We start from the raw sequence: 19,667 nt of genomic DNA on the forward strand, positions 1-19,667 counted from the left end.
TGTACCAGGCATAGTCTCCCCTTCACAATGCACTCCCACCTGAACTCCATTCCTGTCTCTCTCCTCTGCCTCTGTTATACTCAGTTTAAATATATCTGAATAGAGAGGACTCATTCACCCTACAGTACACCTCCTATTATCTTCATCGTTTTAATGCTCATCCCCCCACTACTACTTTCTTTGTTTTATGTCCTTTTTTTGTCCTTTTGCTTTTCACACCACAGATGTAGTCTGTAGGAACTACATGGGCCCAGTGGAGTCCAGATAACATCTGATTAACTACGTAATATGCAGGGCCTAACTACATATGTGCACTGCTGCCTGCCAGTTTTCTAAATATGGAACACAGTGAGCACCTCTAGAGGGCTCTCAAACTATTTCAAGGGTTACTACCCAGTTCCTATCCCCACCAACTTTCTGTGATTGTCTGGTTTAGGCAGGGCCCATGTTTATTTCTATCAAGTTCTCAGCAAAGTTTTAGTGCGGTATTATAGATGTGTTGGTTGTGACTCCCTAGGTAAGGTTGATCTTCACGTTCTAAACTGGAGTTCATCCTCTTTGTCTGAAGAATGGTATCTCCTCTCCAAACACACAGCACTTCCTGAGTACAGAATGAATGTTATGAGAAATAAGTAAATCCGTTGGAGCGGAAGATAATTTTACACGGGTTCTCTAAGACATTTAGCACTTCTTTCAGACTTTTTACCCATTCTGATGATTTTGTGTGTTGCAGTAGTACCCGTGGGCCCCAGTCATGAATCAGGGCCCCACTGTGGTAGGCATTTTACAAACAAAAAGATTGTCTTTGCCCTTAGAGCTTACAGTCTAAGTAAGGGTTTTAACAGAATAAACAAACTCTTCAAACTTCCCGAATAGCTAAAGCTCATTGAAATCTCTTGTGTAGGCCACACCTAAAGCAACTGGTAGGGCATTGGCATTGGTCGATAGCCAATGATTGGTCAGTCATTCTTCAGTGGGACCATTCTGACATCAGCGTTAACTCCAGCCTATCATGATCCTTGGTCCCGAGCTAGCTCATGTCTTGCAGTGCTACTGGCTGAAACAAGTCGGTGAAATGTAGAGCTCTGTAAACGTGTCCGGAGTTGTTGTTGGTAGATGGTTTCACCTCAACTGTCAATTTTCCTTCCCTAGTGGGAGAAGATGATAGCTGGTGAGCTGCGTCAGAGGGTTGTCCCACTCCGATGGACTGGGTCGGGTTGGCTGGAATGGGACTTGAGCTGGGCAAGGTGAACTTTGCTGCTTTTATTTTCATTAATAGAGAACATTTGACCCCACCAGCTTCTTGGTCCAGCCCATTCCACCATTGTATTGTGTTTTTTATACTTTCTGTGATTGACTGTAACCATACTGGATTTGGGAGTTTGGTGGGATGCGCCTACTACACAGCTGTTGTTTGTGCACAGGTCTTGCTCAGAAGGTTGCTTCTGACCTCTTCACAAGCTTGTATGGAACCTGCTTTGGTTTTGGCCTGGTAAGGACCAGTGGATTGAAATACCGTTGGCTGTACCCAGATGACATTCAGCCAGTATCCAAGGTGGCAGTGAACAAGATTTTATTCCATCCTGTGCTGCTTCCATAACCAGATCTTCTGTTCTTAGTGACTTCAACCATGCTCATGGTGACCCTCAAATCTGCAGCTTTGCCTTGCTAGTCTTTATGCTTTATTTAAGATTATTGCATGTCAGTATTTTAATTCTAACACTTTTAAAATAGGATTAATTAAAACAAATCCTATTTTATGTTGCATTAATCTGAGCATAACTAATGCATATGTAGTACTTCAGATGGTTAGGTACATTTTACAGTTTTCACAACCCTTAATGCTTATAAAACGCATGTAAGCTTCAAACCTTGCTTAGACAACTCATCTCTTACATCTTAAATGGCTTGAACTCTAAAATGCTTGGCAGTCTTCAGTCTCCTCTTGTAAAGTAGATATTGATGCAAACGTGGTAGATCAAATGTTTGTTCATCTTAAGTGTGTTGTAATATTTTGAGAATAATAATTGTTGCATGGTCTCTAGCAAGTGTGGGTTACATATTTGCCAGAAGGAAAACTGTGTAACTAGCTAATATCCGTGTGTGAGTGTGTTAGTGTGTGAGTTAGTTAGTTATAAGAGTCCCCAGGCAGGACCTGGGTCCTGTTTTTCTAGTAGTTGCATACTAAAAAGGGAGGCACCATTCCTGCTCCAAAGAGTTCACAGTCTAAGAATTGAGGCAACGATTAGGTGTCTTTTTATTGCTGGTTAATTTCTTTACTAGTGTCATATTTTGTTTCTTGGCTCAAATCAGAACCTTTGCCTTACGGAACAAGTCTAAGTCATACAGGACTGGTGTGAATTTGAGGACTACGTTCCTTCCTGACTACTTAGAGAAAATAAATTGCCACGTAAACTGCATTCTTGGTAACATTCATTGCTTTAAGAACTAGTGAAGGAAAAGGAAGCCTGCTTTCAAGTTTTAGCACATGAATTGAAAGAATACAGTGTCATCATCAATTGAAATCATTTGCTATGATTTCTTGATACCTTGTGCTGATTTCCTTTGACCATTTTTTCCTTAGTTCACATTTCATCATTTCACACCTAAGTCCATTAGCAGCCCAAGGTAATTAAGCATAGTTATGTGAGTACCAAGTATGTTAACCAACTTGTTTTGTGAATTTTAGTTGTTAATTTTAGATGTTTGACCATTGAGAGCGTTTTTCGAGTCAGTTGAATACGAAGTAAAATATAAATCCAGCCACTGTTTGTCAAGGCCCATTGATAAAAGCAGCCTTCATTTGTATAGGTAAACTTACTAGGGTAAGCATCTAAATAAAGCTTCTGGTTTTGTTTAAATACATTTACACTGGTAAAGAAGAATTCACACCTCTTCATTCCCTGTTAGGTTTCCCACTCTGCCTGGAGGCTGACAAGTGGGCTACTTCTATCAGAAAAAGGAATAAATATTGGTATGGCTAGAACACGTCGCCTTTCAGCAAATGGGTCAATTGATCCATGTTGAAGGTCAAATGAACACTGCCTGATCATCTAGAGCAGACATTAAGTAAAATGGTAAATCAAGTGTTGCCTAGAGGAGTTTGTTTTAACTGGCCTGTAGCATACACTTAGATCTGTACCTTCGTTGTGTTATTTACCTCTAGAAAATTAGATTGCCATTTTTATCTGTCAGTGTGCCTTGTTCCATCCAAACTATTTTGAGAGGAAGGGTGTTCTTGGGGGTGAAATACCTGAGTAATGAAGTCAGGAGATCAGGTTTCTATTCCTGGCTGGGTCCAATTACTAACTGTTGTAGTTTGAACTAGTTTTCTGTACCTCAGAAGTGTTTTCTTGCATCCATACTCTTTATTGCTGAACAACTTGCTACCTGTGCCCATCCATGTGCAATACAGTACTTTACCCACTAGTGTCCTGAGAAGCCTTTTTCAAAAACTGCTTTTCAGCCCAAATGCTGTATCTACATAGAACTTCTTCCTTTCATTTTTAGGAATGATCTATCTTCTGTTTAATTTATGCTGGCTACTTTTCATGGAATGAAGTTCATCTTAAATATTCAATTTACCTACTAGCTAGTCTCCAAAATAGAATTAAAATATAAATCATAAAAGGGGAAACATTTAATTACTGCTTAGGAAGTAAGTAAGAGCCTCTGTACGTAAGGGAAAGGATGGGTGCTAGTCAGAGACCTGGGAGAGAATAGGTATAATTCTTTCCTCTGCCACATGCTTCCTGTGTGTCCTTAGGTAAGTCACTTAATCTCTGTGCTCCAATTCCTTATCTCTAAACTGGAAATATTGAGGATGCTATAGTAATGAGGTCCATAGACGTACCTAACATATGAAGATACTGATAAAAAAGTATGAATAGTTGGAAGTTGATAAGCAGGTGAGTTGTTCCAGTCATGCATCGTGTGTCATACCTGCACTGGTTAAGATTCGTTAGCCCCCTTCTGTGTAAGTGCAAGAGCTGTCTGTCTTACAAAAAAGTCTCCATTTGGAAATCTAATCTAATTTCACACCAGCTCCCTTTGTTAGTTAAATGTATTTGCTCTTGCACCATTTGCATTACCTGAAAAATGCACTGCTGGTCTGCTTTAAACAGAACTTACTGTGTTATTTATTAAATTGTCTCTGTACGAGCTCGCTAACAGAAGATATCACCGCTTCAGAAATTTCTGTTTGCATTTGCATACATTCATTTTTGTATATATTGACGTAGATGTCTTTTTATTGCAGTTATGCAAAGGGCGATTTGGATATATCATATATCACTTCCAGAATTGCTGGTATGATAGCTTCCTCTTCCTTAATCATCGTTTTAATTGTGTTTCTGTAAAAGTTAGTACCTCAAACATTGGTGATGTTCTGTTTTCAGTGATGTCCTTTCCAGCAGAAGGTGTAGAATCTGCCATCAAAAATAACATAGAAGATGTGCGATTATTTTTAGACTCTAAACACCCTGGACACTATGCTGTTTACAATCTATCTCCAAGAACTTACAGGCCTTCAAGATTTCATAATAGGGTGTGTATGTGGTTTTTTTTAATATTTATTGTTCCCCGTAGTTGGTCTTCCAACATAATAAATCGAGTAGACCTACCATTACTTGTTCTAGTGCATTACCGTTTTCTGCCATTCAATGTTTATCACAAATGAGCAATTACAAAATTGAAACTTCCAATGGCAACCTTAGCTCTGTCATGCTTTTACCACCATTCAGACTCGCCGATAGGAGAGATTTGTCCATGTACTAGAAGGTGAAGAAAGCTCAAGTCATCCAGAACAGTCCTGTGTGTTTGTAGTAAATGAAGTTCCACCTGTTTGCAGAGGCTTCCCTCCCTTTTCTCACCTTTCTCTTCCTCCTCCTTGACTCCCATTTGGACCCAGCCCACGAATGTTGCCCTCGCTCTAGTGAGTGATCTAGCCATGCCTATTTCTTGCTGCTTCCTGAAATGATTAATGCAGCATAGCCCAGCCTGCCCTCATCTGTTAAACCCTTCCTGTCCAGTTCTGCGGGACCTAGAAGGGGGTGGGTGAGGACATGTCCTGTTCCATAACCGGAGAGAAGATTGATAGCTAGGTAGGCCCTAGAGTGTCGGGACACTTCTTTGCTCCTCCTTTCAGTCCTGTCTCTTAAGCAGCCCAGGACTGGCTCAACTGTGAAGTCTCAGGCTGACATACCCCTAGGCTCTAACAGAGCCATGCCCAGTGATGTCTCCAGATCTTCTTGTACCATCCACTTTAGGCTTCAGTTTGACCTTTATACAGCCAGGAGTCCATGTACCCCTTGGATAATCTGGCAGGTCCCCCCTTGGACCTTACCCTGTAAGGTGAGATTTCTCTATTAATATCCCTTCTTCATCCATATAAGAGTTAAATAATATTCCCCTGTTCCCTTCCCCCCCCTACCAATCATCTCTCTACCCAGCACTTTGTGTTCCACTGGTCTACTTTCCTTTGGCCTGGCCTATCATTAACCCCTTCCTACCACAAGTCCCCTCCTCGCAGGTAGAAGGAGAAGAGGTAGCACCTCAGACCTAAAAGCGAATGCCCTCTTTCTCCAAATGGGAGTCTCAGAATTGGGGTTCAGATGGGAGGGTAAAATGTTTGAATCAGCTTATTTGCCTAAAGCTGTCTGGAAAATGAAGAGATCATTAAGGTCTTAGAGTAATTGTTTCTGGAGTGTACAGTGTTAATGCCAAGTTATCCACTTATGACCCATAATGAATTTGGAATAAAAATCCTGAAAGTCAGAGCTTAATCAGCAATATGCCTCCAACACTAAAAAAATTTAGGAAGGTCTTGCAAATGCACCACTTTTCCTAAAGAAAACCTCGCTGTCTGTTAACATCACAGGTGCAGTCTATGGAAATCTCATTCGCTGGACTGAAAAATCTGTTTGCCAATAAGATATACATTTCCTTAGCAGACACATTTAAAGTGTCTGCTGCCCATGCAGTGACCTCCCATGCTTCCTTGGCGTGGGTGAAGGCACTGGGGAAATTGGCAAATCCAAATCCTCCAATGACTTCCTGAAGGTTTTCAGGCCTTATTGTTCATTTATCCTCTGAGTCACCTGGTCCTTGCTCTGTTCCATTGTGGTCAGAAGGTAACTATGGAACTGAACTTGTCAAATGCTGTTGCTCAGGCTGATCTTGTTTAGGCTCCCATCTGCTTGTTAAAGGGGGGAGGGGTCATCACAAAGCCCCGCAGATTTTGGCCCCGTTTATGGTCACCGTTTAAAAATATAGTTAGACTTCAGCTCAAAAGATGAATGTTTAAGGAAGTTGTGAGCTTATGGATAGGTGTTAGAATGGATTCTGTTTTGCATCATTGTCTAAGAGTAGCTGTTTGAATGACAACAGATGTAGGTAGTTCTGCATGTTGTTCCTATTGCTTTGTATTGTTGTAGCACCCAGAGACCGCACTCAAGATTGAGGATTCTTTGGGCTCAATCTTGTGAAGAGCCTATTATCCAAATTGAGATCTTATTTGACACTGCTTTTGTTTAATTTATTCTTGGATTTAATATTTACATACAGAAGTACCACTGTGGTGGTGTTACGGCTTATGTTAATGTCATAGTAATCACTCTTATCTTCTTACCTCTTACCCCATTCCCCAACCCAGGTTTCTGAATGTGGCTGGCCAGCAAGACGTGCACCAAATCTTCAAAACCTTTACAGCATTTGCAAGAACATGCATTTATGGCTAAAGCAAGATCACAAAAAAGTTTGCATTGTTCACTGCCTGGTAAGTAGTAGGTACATCTGAAATGTTTTGTCTAGTCCAGCTTTGAGTGTCACTGAGTATCAGTAGCAATCAGTTCTTGTTTATGAGTAACACTGATTTAAGCAAGGTCTGTAGTAGTCTACCTTCTTTTAAAGAAATGGCGCCTACGTGGTAAAGTAGTGTTACTTGCACCAACTTGGTGTGCAGCAGGTTAAGAAGAAGAAGAAAAGTTAAATACTTGCACAGGAAGCAAAAAGGGAGTGTAGCAGGAAAAGCAATTTACAGGAGACACAAAGGTGATATAGCATTTGTGTGGAAGAAGTACTGTTTTCATCCTCGCCTGGAAAGTTTGTTAGCTGCATCTGCAATTCTCTTTGGCATATAAGGGACATGATTTGCATACCAGTGAATGCCAGGTTGCTGTAAGATTTTTTTTTTTTTCTTCTTGCACCCATTTGTGATCAGTTTCTACCTGCTGTATAAACTACATTTGCATTATTGCAGAATTTGACTCAGAGACTTCCCTGGAAATTGCCCAGGATTGCTGCAAGTTTGCATATGGCCTTATGTTCTATAATGTAGAATTCATCTTGAAATATCCTAAACCAGTTTTCAACTATTATAGGGCAGCCACCCTGCTACAAAACCTGGAAATAATGCTATGCAAGAATTGAAAGCAAGAAGTGAGCAGTGTGGGAGTGTGTGTGTTAGACAAACCACTGTACTGTATACACTTCCCTTGATAAGAGAACAAACACATGACAGATATTACTCATGTTGCTTAATATGCTGCTAGAAGATACTCCTCTGAGTGGTGCTGAGATCATGATCTAAGAGCCTATCAAGACTAGAATAGGCACACCGTGTCTAACTGAAGCCAAAAAAAGAATTTTTATACTATTTACCTAAGCTGGGACTTTCCCAGGACAACTTCAGTTAATGCCCAGCTCTTACAAGAAAAGTTATGATATTTTTAATGATCACACCTGTTGAGGAATCCAGCTGACACCTCTGATGTACCTCCACCAGTGTAGTGTCTCCAAATACCATGCTGGGGGACTGGTTCAAGAAACGCTGTCTCCTGAATTAACACCACTTCTTGCAACAGTCTGCAGAGTCCCCCATTAATGAACGCACTGGGTTCAGTCCGGTTTGAGACATGACATGATGAAAGCTTGAGTGACTGCAGGCCAGGCATTCCGGTAGCACTGGCATAAATTCTTCTACTGTAATAGACATGAGCACCACCTGCGTATGCCGATCTCCGATTTGTCTTACTAGAAATTCCTCTGTTTAGAAACCAAGAAAACAAAAGAAGTCTCTGAATTGGTGGCTTTAATGAAAAGATACAGTAAATTTTCTAAGTAACCACATACGCCTAAAATGTCTTTCATGCTGAAGACGTGACTCAGGAGCAAAACCAACTCCAGAGAATTAGACGGTGTCTAAATGCTGGTGGTAGTTCTGTGATATTTCCCCATGGGGTGGAACAGCATGCAAGGAGCTGGAAAACAGTGTGAAGGGTCAATGTAAAGGATTTATCATTTTCTTTTCCCACTTGTATTTCTGCAAGACCTTCACTGAGTGAAGCAGCAACGTTGTATTTCATAATATAAACCCTGCTACCTTAGACGTGATCAGTCTTCAATGCGGAGGCCTCAAGTAAAGCTTTCTGCCACACTGAAGCTGCGTTTAACAGAGGTTTTTCTGGACTGAGAGGGCTTGTGGGATCTCTAACAATACATCTGATGGCCCTACCATTCCTGCACAACTGGCACGGAAGCTGTCATTCTGGCCCCCAGGATGAAGTAGCTGCCAGCAAGGGGCTGCACTGCACAATTATACACGTTTCACATGCAGTAAAACTTAATGTCTTGGGATTTACACAGACAACGTGGTGGTTGCCCTGAATGGATAATCACGTGTAGCACTTGATGTTAAAAGTACAGTGCTTTCACTGAAATAAGCCTTCCAGTTTTCATAGTTCACCAGAGGGCTATACTTGACCTATGCTGCTGAAATGCATATTTTGCTGGTGTACCTGGTTGTTCAGGTCTGACTTTTATTTTAAGGAGGCTGCACTCCTGCTGTGAACTAATTTATCCATCATCTGTTAACTCGCTTTTGAGGCTGTGGGGGAGTTCAGCATTCTCAGACTTTCCTGCATTGGATTGCTCCCCTAATGACTGTTCTGGTCCAAGCACTGTTAGCTCTGTTACTATAGCCAAAGACAGGAGAAATTAATGGAAGTCCATGCTTTTCTTTTCCACATCCTCCTATATTGACATTTCTCCTGCTTCCAATCTGTAAATTATCAAGCTTCTTTATGAACTGCAAAGCTCTGTCATGAGAGACTTGTTTACCACTTAATTATTTCTTTCTCTTATGTGGGCTTAATCGTGTTGGGTTTCCTGAGAGTTCTGCCCTATCTAAATGAAATTTTTGCTCATGAATTTTTCTTTAAAGTTTCAAACTTCCTTTTGTGTTCCTCTAAATATATGAGTAATTCCCAAAGATTTATTGCCAGGCAGGAATTGCAGCTGAGGTTGACTGCATGGCTTCACCAGTTATTCCGGTGTACCTCAAGATTTACTGGCGCTGAAACAGAAGCCCCTTAGTTTGTCAGTAGAAGAAATGCCTAAAATGGATCTCCCACTCAGCAGCAATGTGCTTAAAACTTAGGGTTCTGATGCTAAGAGAATGAACACTAAGAACTCTGAGATAATATAAAGCTAAAGTGGGTAACAATTCAGTAATTATTATCATCCCAAATGAGCACAGTTAATTCCTGCTTACCTTGTGTGTTTCATCTGTAAAAACATTTAATTGGAATTGTTAGAGAAATTTGCTACTGATACCACAACATTAAGGCTTTATTTATTATTTAAACTGTGGTTCAAAAACCAGCCTTTGTCAACTTAAATTATGCCTATTTCATAACTTGAAACAAAGGATGTGAACTTTAAGCTTGGCTTCTTGTGTAGACAGGCATGTTCTTCAGTAACTTCCATAACATTTTTAACTAGGTTGAATAACATTAGGTCACAATTTTTTGTAGGATGGAAGAGCAGCATCTGCTGTTGTAGTTTGCTCTTTTTTATGTTTTTGTCGTCTCTTCACTACTGCGGAAGCTGCGGTTTATATGTTCAGTATGAAACGCTGTCCACCTGGCATTTGGCCTTCTCATAAAAGGTACAGTATCTATCTTTTCAAAGCATTGTTGAAGCAAATCTACATATGAACATGTACTGTTAAAAAATAAAAATGTTAGCCCACTGCTTTGTAGGATGAGGTAGATTATTTAGGAATTAACCTGGTAGGGCAATAAGACATTTGCAAAATCAAATAAGTTACTGAATGTGTGTTGGAGCAAAGAATGAAAAGTGTAACCCTAAATACTCTCTCCTCAGCTGTGGAAGATACCAAAAGTACAGCTTGTTCAATAGGGGTGTAAGTTCCAGCTGTCTGAACATTCTTCAGACTTGGAGAATCCAAAAGCATAACAAGTATTTACTTGAAGTCAGTTCATTGCGTTTTTAGTGAATAAGAGGATACATACTACTTTAAAAAGAACAAAGGCATATCTTTTTTGAGGCATTGTATTCTCTTTTGGCAACTGTAGTTGAACTTGAATTTTTCACACAGTGTATTTAGATTTTGTAAAAATATTGAAATCTAAGTAACAAGTGACCTCACTAGAGCATCTGCCAATAAATCTTTGCCTTTCAGAACAGAGAGATTTCTGAAAAAGGAGGGGCGTGGATTAGCAAATGGCAGAGGATCAACTGACTACTGTGCACTACTGTTTAGAAATACTTGAATTAGATATGGCTTGGTTAAAATGTGCTCAGTTTTAAAAAGCCCCACTACTGGAATACTCAGTGCATTCTGAGAAGGATGAATTCAAGGACAGTCTGGAGGTTAGAATGCTTGTCTGGGGCTTGACAGACATGGACTAAATTCTCTGCTCCACCAAAGACTTCCTGTGTGATCTTCCACAGGTCTATAGGTCTCTGTGCTTCAGGTCCCCATCTGTACAATGGGGTTGTTAGCACTTCTCCACCCCACTGGGGTGTTGGGAGGAGAAGTACTTTAAAGATTGAGGCGCTTGATGACGGGGGGCCATATAGATGCCTGAGTTAGACCAGTATGGGAATTGGTGCATGGATGCAGCTTCAGGAACTCCCCTCTGGCCATGCGTGAAATGTGTTTAGACATAGACATTGAGATGGTTTTAGACTTTCATTCTTTCCATGCCAGGTTGAATTTTAAATAGATTAAATCAGACTTAAGTTTCCTAATATGCTGTTAAATGTACTCCCTTGTGCTTGTAAGTAACCGTGTCACGCAGCATGGTTGAATGGGATACTTACAGTGACACGGTCACTTGGAATCATGCATTTCTAGGCTGTGTTTGTTTCTGAACTAATACCTCCCTTTTGGACAGGTATATAGAGTACATGTGTGACATGATGGCAGAAGAACCCATTATTCCTCACAGCAAGCCAATCCTTGTCAAATCCATTATCATGACACCCGTTCCTCTGTTCAGCAAGCTGCGAAATGGCTGTAGGCCTTTTTGTGAAGTTTATGTTGGGGATGAAAGAGTGACCACTACCTCACAGGAATATGACAAAATGAAGTAAGTGCAGGTTGTAACTGGTTTCCGACAGTGTAAGTTTGAACTCGTTCTGGAGCTGTTCTAATACTAAGACATTGCTGCCAGAAGGATTGCGCCAGGGCAGCAAATACACCTCTCATACAGATTCTGGCCATTTATGTTTCCAAAACTATTAGTCTAAAAAGATGTTAGATATTTCAGAAAGCATCTTAGGTCCATAGCAAAAAAGTTGTGGAATTCTAGGTTGCATAGAGGGGCCTGGAGTAACAGACAAAGAACAGGTAAAAACACATTAATTTCAAAGTAGTTGTTTCCCTTGAAACTTAACATGAGATGTGCTTTTTCTTCAGGGACTTCAAAACTGAGGATGGCAAGGCTGAAATCCCATTGGGCATTACTGTCCAAGGTGATGTTCTCATTGTGATCTATCATGCCAGGTCGACATTAGGAGGCAGACTCCAAGCCAAGGTAACAATAAACATAGTGGCACCTTTACACGGTTTATTCTTCATAATACAGAACAATCCCCAGGGTCTCCATCACTGCTGTGTTCTGCAGTATGATGCTGGTTAGCTGTTTGACTTAAGTGGTTTAATTGTTCTCCTTCTATGCGTTCATCTTTCGTTGAGAAAAGACTTTGAGGTTTTCATGTAGCTAGGAGCTCATCCTTCCCTGTCATGATATGCAGCCTCTAGTCAGCATGCTGACAAGAAGTGTACAATTAGTTGTTCCTTTTGCAGCGTTTTCTGGTAAGCAAACGTTTCCACAACTGGTCATTATCCCCAACGTCTGATGCCTGGAGCTGTTGCCCCTTGCTTCACCATGCAGTTCTGCCAAAGTTCCTTACCTTAGAAGTGGCAAAAATCAGAACTTCATGTTTATTTAGCATCTCTAAAAATAGGCACATTCCCCCCTTTTTAGTGCCTAACCTCACTCTCTTCATGGCATGTCCAGCTGCATAAACTAGACTGCATGCATCCCAGCACATTTCACATTCCAAGGTTGACCGTCTCTCCTCTCCCTGCCACAAGAGAGCTGGTGTATCATACATTGCCATTGTCATGGTGGTGCATCCTCACAATACACCTCTTTGCTAACTTGTATGAGGAAATGAGGGTTTTTTTGTTTAAATCCAGAATGCAGAAACCAGAACTGGACTAGATCTTTGAGCCACCAGCCGAGTGGAAGTCCAGGGATTGCCATCCCAGGCAGACTAGGAGTTGTCTATTGCAGTGCCCTGCCTCCATCTGTGGTTTGCCTCAGTGCAGGGTCTCCTTACTGTCCTTCACTCTGCAACAGACAACAGAATGTTTTCGTGTGATGACTTTTCTTTCAACTCAAGTGCTAACATTTTTCAGGCTATCAAAGCAAAGCTTGCATATGAAGTCTCTCTCATCCCAAGTTACTAAAAGCTCTAGCTTTCTCTGCTTTGCTGTAGCCATAGTGAAGTCAGGACATAAATATGTGAAAGATTAAAAAATATATATAAGATTCAGGATTGCTTACAAACAGAATTCAAAGAATTCTTGACACAGAGGTTCTGAAAAGAATATTTTAGCATGCAAATATAAAGGATAAAACATTTCATCATCTCAAAATGCAAATACTTCAGTGCCGGTAGAAGTTAGTTTTTCAAAAAATTTTCACTATTGTGTTTCTCTACTGCATTCTTCACTTGATCTGTAAAATTCCTCCTTCAGATTTCCTAGGTTTCCATGGAAATCTTTTCTAGGTAATACTAAAGGAGACCTCATAGTACCATAAAGGCCAAGTTTAGCTGTGATTTGCCTCTCTGTCTGGCATGCGAGATAGCTTTTTCAGGGGAATGGGTGAACATCAGGAATTGGTATACTTAATGACAGCCTTCCACATGATAAGTTTACAGAAGATAGAAGGTAGTCCCTGGCTGGACTGATGCTTACTAATCAAAGTTGAGCCACAGCAAATTTGGATGTCAAGTCTCCGAAGTCCTTTATATTAATTGTAGCAGATCTGAATCCCATTCAACAACTGAATTAAATCAAATAGCTCAACTTCTGCTGCTGTTAAAGGTAGAGAGAGTTTACGGGAATGGTTTTCCAGGCCATTGCCCAGCCCTCCTGCTTTATCCAGATTGGGACCACCACTTGGAACAAGGAACCAGTTGGGATGGTGAAGTGATCACTAGTAGTCATATAGTAGTGATTTCCAACAAATATTCTATATTGGATGACCAGCTACCCTAGGGAAAGAGTGGACTTCATTACAGGAGTCTGTCACAGAGGTTGCTGGAGAACTGGGACAAAGGAGAATGAAGAAGAAGCATTGAATTGCAGAGGAGACCATCAAATTATTGGAGAGAGAAAAAAGAGGCATGCTGCAGAATGGATGCACTGGAAGGTCAGAATAGAATAGAACCCAGCAGAAAGCAGGCTGATGACATTAGAGAAAGTGATGTTTGCAGTCAAACACAGAGTGATTAAAGGACCTGATCTTGACCATATTTAATCAGAACGGCTGAAGGGTGGCTTCATAGAGTTGTCTAAAAAAGGTGTAGAAAAGTTTTGTGTAGACCAAACTGGATGAGCAAGCATCTCAAACAGGTTATTAAGAGAGTGCCCACAAGGAGTGAAAGGAAGGGATGAATCAGCAAGAAATTGGCACATGAAATTGCAAGCCCAGTAGTAAGGGTTTTAATGAATTCGGGAGTCGTACTCTGATTGGCGAAGTGCAAATATAGTAACTATGTTTAAAAAATAAAAAGAAAGTGACCAAGGAAACTAAGGCCCGTTAGTTTGACCTTAATTATATGCAGGGTCTTAGAAGGTCTTTGAAAGAGAAAGTAGTTAAGGAAATAGAGGTAAATGGTAATTAGGATAAAATACAACATAGTTTTACAAAAGAGAGAGAACCAATTTTCTAGACAAAGGAAATGCAGTAAATTTTATCTACCTGTATTTCAGTCAGGCTTTTGGTACAGTTCCATATGAGAAATTATTAGTTAAATTGGAGAAGATGGAGATTAATACAAGAATTGAAAGGTGGGTAAAGAACTAGTTTAACGGGTCATACAGAAAGGTTAACTGTTGGACTGGAGGGAGGTTACTAGTGGAGTTCCTCATGAATCGGTCATGGGACCAATCTTCTTTAACATTTTCATTAATGACCTTGGTACAAAAAGTGGGAGTGTGCTAACAAAATTTGCAGATGACACAAAGTTGGGAGGTATCGCCAATATGAAGCGGACCCAGAATATCCTACAAGAAGATTTGGATGATCTTGAAAACCAGCGTAATAGAAATGGGATGGAATTTTATAGTGCAAAAAGCTATAATGCAAGGTCATTCATTTAAGGACTAACAAGAATTTTTGCTATGAGATGGGGACTTAACAGTTGGAAACAATAGAGGTGGACAAGAAAGACCTGGGTGTATTGGATGATCACAGGAGACTGAGTCGCCAATGTGATGCGGCCATGAAAAAGACTAATGCAGTACTAGGATGCATCTGGCAAGATATTTCCAGTAGAGGTAAGGAAGGCTATTGCCATTATGCAAGGCATTGATGAGACCTCATCTGGAATACCACATGCTGTTCTTGTCTCCCTTGTTCAAGAAAGATGAATTCAAACTGGAACAGGTGCAGAGAAGGGAGGACGATCAGAGGAATGGAGAACCTATCTTACGAGAGGAAACTTAAGGAGCTTGGCTTGTTTAACTAATCAGATGAAGGCTGAAGGATATATGATTGCTCTTTATTAATTAGAATCATAAACACCAGGGAAGGAGAGAAGTTATTTAAGTTAAAGGCTAATCCTGGAACAACAACACATGGATATAAAATTGGCCATCAATAAGTTTAGGCTTGAAATTAGATAAAGGTGTCTGACAATCAAAGGGGTGACATTCGGGAACAGCCTTCCAAGGAGTTAGTGGAGGCAAAAAACCAAACTTATTTCAAGACTCAACGTGATAAGTTTATGGTGGGGATGGTGTGATAAGGTTGCCTACAGTGGCATATGGCCCATCTGTGACTGCTAGTAGCAAGTATCTCCAATGGCTAAAGATGGGACCCTAGATGGGAAGGGTTCTAAGTTATTACAGAGAATTCTTTCCCAGGTGTGTAGCTGGTGGGTCTCACCCAAATGCTTGGGGTCTAACTGAGTGCCATATTTGGGGTCAGGAAGGAATTTTTCCCAGGTCAGATTGGCAGAGTGTCTCGAGGTTTTTCACCTTCCTCTGCAGGACTGATGTATGTGTGTAAATAAAACCAAGCTACTCACGTTGGTGTTCACAGAAGGGAAAATCATCTTGTCTGTCAGCAGAAGGAAGAGTTGGAAAAGTTAGATGGTATCATGAATCAGTTTTTTAAAAAAACCTATTATGCTGGCCAGTGTGAGATTGACAGTCAGGATATTGCACAGGAAGCAGACACAAGTCCATGCATACACATGACATACTCTGTGTAAACAGAAGTACTGAGATGCTGACAATCTTTTGCTTGATTAATACATGTGGTTCTGTTTAAGCTGTTCTCTCTCAAAGCTATAGATGGCATCCTGTAAGTGTTTTTTATTCTGAAAAAACTATTGAAAGATCCCGAGTTCTACACTTCAGAATTATGTCTTGTCTTGAGTTTGAGAAAGCTGTACTAGCTTTTGATGAAGCTTTTCCCAACTTACACAGTTATAAGTGAGATTAGAATCAGATCCTTTCTGTTTTTATTTCTGATGGTGTTTCTTCCAAGATACTACAAACTTACTTGAAAATCAAATAAGCAAGTCCAAATTCAGCCACTGGAAGAAAAATGTTATAAGGAGCTACTGTGTGTGTACAGAAGCTGAACTGAAAGATACTTTCATTAATATCAAAAACTCTTTCCATCAAAATGTGTGTGGGGGGAGAGAGAGAGCAGACAGAATTATACAGTTATCCTATGTTTCCTTCTCCCTATAGATGGCTTCAATGAAGATGTTCCAGATTCAATTTCACACAGGTTTTGTGCCCCGGAATGCCACCACAGTGAAATTTGCTAAGTATGTGAATATTTTGCTGAACACAACTTGTGGAAACTTTGTCAAATTATTTTACTTGCCAGATCAATAGATCTAGGGGAGAGAATGTGTTTTATTAGCGTGGGAAATTGATAGCTTTCATTTTTAACTAAATGAGTCCTGGCCTTGGAATGGCTACTCTTCCTTTGACTTAGTGTCTCTTGATGAGGAGTTTTCTTGAAATATTTTCATAATAAATCATCCCTTTAAGATTAACACAGGGAAAAAATTAACATCCAATTGGTTTTATGCTTTGCACGCCAATTCCATAGAAGTACTAGTCACTTGCTGCATTCCAAGATAGTGGGTTTAATGGGCTGATTGAATATTTTGCCTTGAAAATTTTTTGATTTGTGATTTTTTTTTTTTTTACATCAACATATTCCAGGTATGATCTGGATGCTTGTGACATTCAAGAGAAATATCCTGACTTATTTCAAGTGAACCTGGAGGTGGAGGTGGAGTCCAGAGACAGACCCAGTAGTGAACGAGCGCCATGGGATAACTTGAACATTAAGGGACTGAATCCCAAGATCCTTTTCTCCAGTCGTGAGGAACAACAAGAGATTTTATCAAAATTTGGTAAAGCTGAACTTCAGAGGCATTAGAAACTTTAGCCTGTTTTCTATCCTTTTAAAGCGTTCCAGTTCAGGACTCATTTTGTTTAGTTTTCAGACGTACATTTTTAAACAGACATTTAAAAGGGAAAACTTAATTTTTTGTGAATAGCTATGCAACACCTTTTCCTCTTATAAAGGAATATGAGCTTTTCCCTAATACTAGATTGTAATTAGCCCAGGTTTTTTATCTATATTGGCACTACTTTCACCTTTTCCCAAAGCCTGGGGAGAATTCCCTCATCCTGTGCTGATTAGCTGAGCTTACACTTTCACCAGTGCAGTTCAAAACATTCTAGTATTCTCCAGAAGTGGCTTTTCATACCCACAGTTGAAAATACGTTTGTTGGGATGTTTCCAGTCGAGTTATGGCTTTCCCTGCATCAGTGAGCATCCATTGTTCTTGAAGGAGCTCACTTTTTTAACATTGCCTCTTCTCTTGTTTGTCCAACTTCCTTCTCCTGGATATATGTTTAGCAGCTCTTGCCAGTACTGCCATACTCAGTGTTTGCTTTGGGGTGGGGGGGCCAGGCTCGTTAGCTTGCGTTTTTCATTCTTCATCCTTTCTTTAACATCCTCTAACATTGCTGGGTTTGTGAATAAGCAAGACCTTACTACTTGTTTTTCTGCTTCATCTTTTAGAATTAAATGTATTTGCTTTTTTTCCTCACTTTTCTCTCGATGCAACATAGTCACTTTTCCCCTTTTCATAACGTTTATAGAAGTGTATGTTTCTGCCAGGCTTGTACTGTGCATTGAGCTTTGTCATTCTGTCCTGAATGCAATCTCCCTTTTATACTGTATTCTAGTGAGGACACTCAGATTGCAAACAACATTGTTTGTTGTACATTAATCTAAGGTCTTGGTATTGAAAGTAGGAGAGCTTTTTAAAAAATCACTTAGTTACTGTGCTCCTTTACTTTCTGAATTTGCCTCATCTTGAGAAAAAGAGAATCCTGGAAGTTGATTTAACTTAGATTCTTAGTCCTGAAATGTTTGGGTTTCAAAAACTGCCGGGGAGAATATTTTTATTTTAATTGAAACTTAAGATAAAAAATGTTACACATTTTTTCTTTACGTCTTCATAAATTGGTTTCCACCACACTTCAACTTGGGATCAAAACTGAGTTGACAGCATCCTCTTAATGTTTACTATCTCACATACTGTGGTTTTTGTGAGCGAATCCTTTGGTTTGTAAACAAAGAGGGTGTTGCAGTACTCCTGTAAGTCGGACACTACACTGCTGGAGTTAGTTCACACTTGAGTGGGAGGTGTAATTGCCACGTTGGGTAGGCTTAGATACAGTAGTTGTGATCAAGCTAGCGCATTAAAAATAAGAATGTAGTCATGCTGGTGCAGGCTGTGGGGCAGACTAGCCGCCCTGAGAATATTCTTAGGGTCCTGGGCAGGATTGTACTGGGGTGGCCAGCCCATCCCACTGCTGCAGCTCTATTTTTAGTGCGCTTGCTCAGTTATAGCTACCACATGTACGTCCTCCTGAGCTGAAAACTACAACTCCACCATGTGCAGATGCACCCTTAGAGACAACCACGCACAGAGCTGATGTGGGGTGTTCACCGAGTTATTTGATGATGCAGATTACTCCCATGTATGCACCCCATTCTTTCCAAAGTGAAGTAATTCCCATGCTAAAACTCTCCCCAGTTGCATGTCCGCTCTTTCATTTGGCATGGAGCTCTTGTTTTTATATGAGACTACAGAGCCATTGAGAAGGCAACCTTCCCAAACTTTATACACTATCCCTGCAGACCAGCACCTGACATCGGAGTAAGGAAAGTGACCAATCCCTGCTTCCATGTTGTGGTTGACAGCTTTGTATCCGATATCAGTGATACTCTCTTGTTGCTTTACACTTTAAGGCCTTTCTGTGAGTTTCATTGATTTTGTTCTTTTCTGGATGTTATGTTGTGGAGGAAGGGACAGTGAGGGATCTTTCTATGTCCTGTGTTTGAAATAGCTGAGTGCTGTCCACAGCCACCCTGTCCGCCTTGTTCTGTTTTTTAATATCTTCGGTGTGTTACTGGTATGCAGTAAAGGACCAGAAATTGAAACTGAAGGAAACTGACTTGAATAGTCAGCTTAGTTAAGACACAAATCTCTTCTGGACTAGTAAGTCTGATACCTTAATTAATTTCATTGCTGTTCTGTGTGTGGCTGAAACCAGGGTTAATACTCCATTGTAAATTCCCAGCCATATGGGCTTTTTCCTACAGAGAGAATAGCAACCTGCTCGTGAGAGGCAACCAAGAGTTACTTCGTGACTGCCACCTTGATATGTTTTTTAGTGAGATACCAAGTGCTGCATGTTAGGGTTGACTCAGTCTGAAACTTTGTGATGTCAGAAGTGTAAATCTAAAGTTTTTGGCTTGAAATTCCGTCTGACAGGTAAACCTGAGCTGCCTAGACAGCCGGGTTCAACAGCACAGTATGACGCTGAAGTATCCAAATCAGAACAATCTCCTGAAAGCGCGCCTACTGAGCCGGACTCCCCATGCAGCAGCAGCAGTGATGCAAATAACTTCTTCCACACTCTGGATTGGCAAGGTAGATGAAGTTACTAATTATGTATCAAAAGGACTAAACTCTTGTGCAGCACTCCACCTGGTGTCCCCACTTTCCAA

The 19,667-nt window shown here is 40.5% G+C and overlaps 1 protein-coding gene across 2 annotated transcripts in view; it reads left to right on the forward strand.

The window, feature by feature from the left end:
• GAK (cyclin G associated kinase) overlaps positions 1–19,667 on the forward strand; it is a 92,760-nt gene that overhangs the window by 42,317 nt on the left and 30,776 nt on the right. For both annotated transcript variants that reach the window (XM_067553405.1, XM_067553404.1), the window contains exons 12-20: positions 4,259–4,308; positions 4,398–4,546; positions 6,653–6,775; positions 9,813–9,946; positions 11,202–11,396; positions 11,726–11,843; positions 16,310–16,389; positions 16,796–16,989; positions 19,432–19,590. In XM_067553405.1, the coding sequence (XP_067409506.1) occupies positions 4,259–4,308; positions 4,398–4,546; positions 6,653–6,775; positions 9,813–9,946; positions 11,202–11,396; positions 11,726–11,843; positions 16,310–16,389; positions 16,796–16,989; positions 19,432–19,590 (1,202 nt within the window). The remainder of the gene's footprint in view (positions 1–4,258; positions 4,309–4,397; positions 4,547–6,652; positions 6,776–9,812; positions 9,947–11,201; positions 11,397–11,725; positions 11,844–16,309; positions 16,390–16,795; positions 16,990–19,431; positions 19,591–19,667) is intronic.

The sequence above is a fragment of the Emydura macquarii genome, unplaced genomic scaffold (genome assembly GCF_026122565.2).
Source record: "Emydura macquarii macquarii isolate MOO-44397 ecotype Brisbane River unplaced genomic scaffold, CSIRO-AGI_Emac_v2 contig_1451, whole genome shotgun sequence".
Taxonomy (NCBI): Eukaryota; Metazoa; Chordata; order Testudines; family Chelidae; genus Emydura; species Emydura macquarii.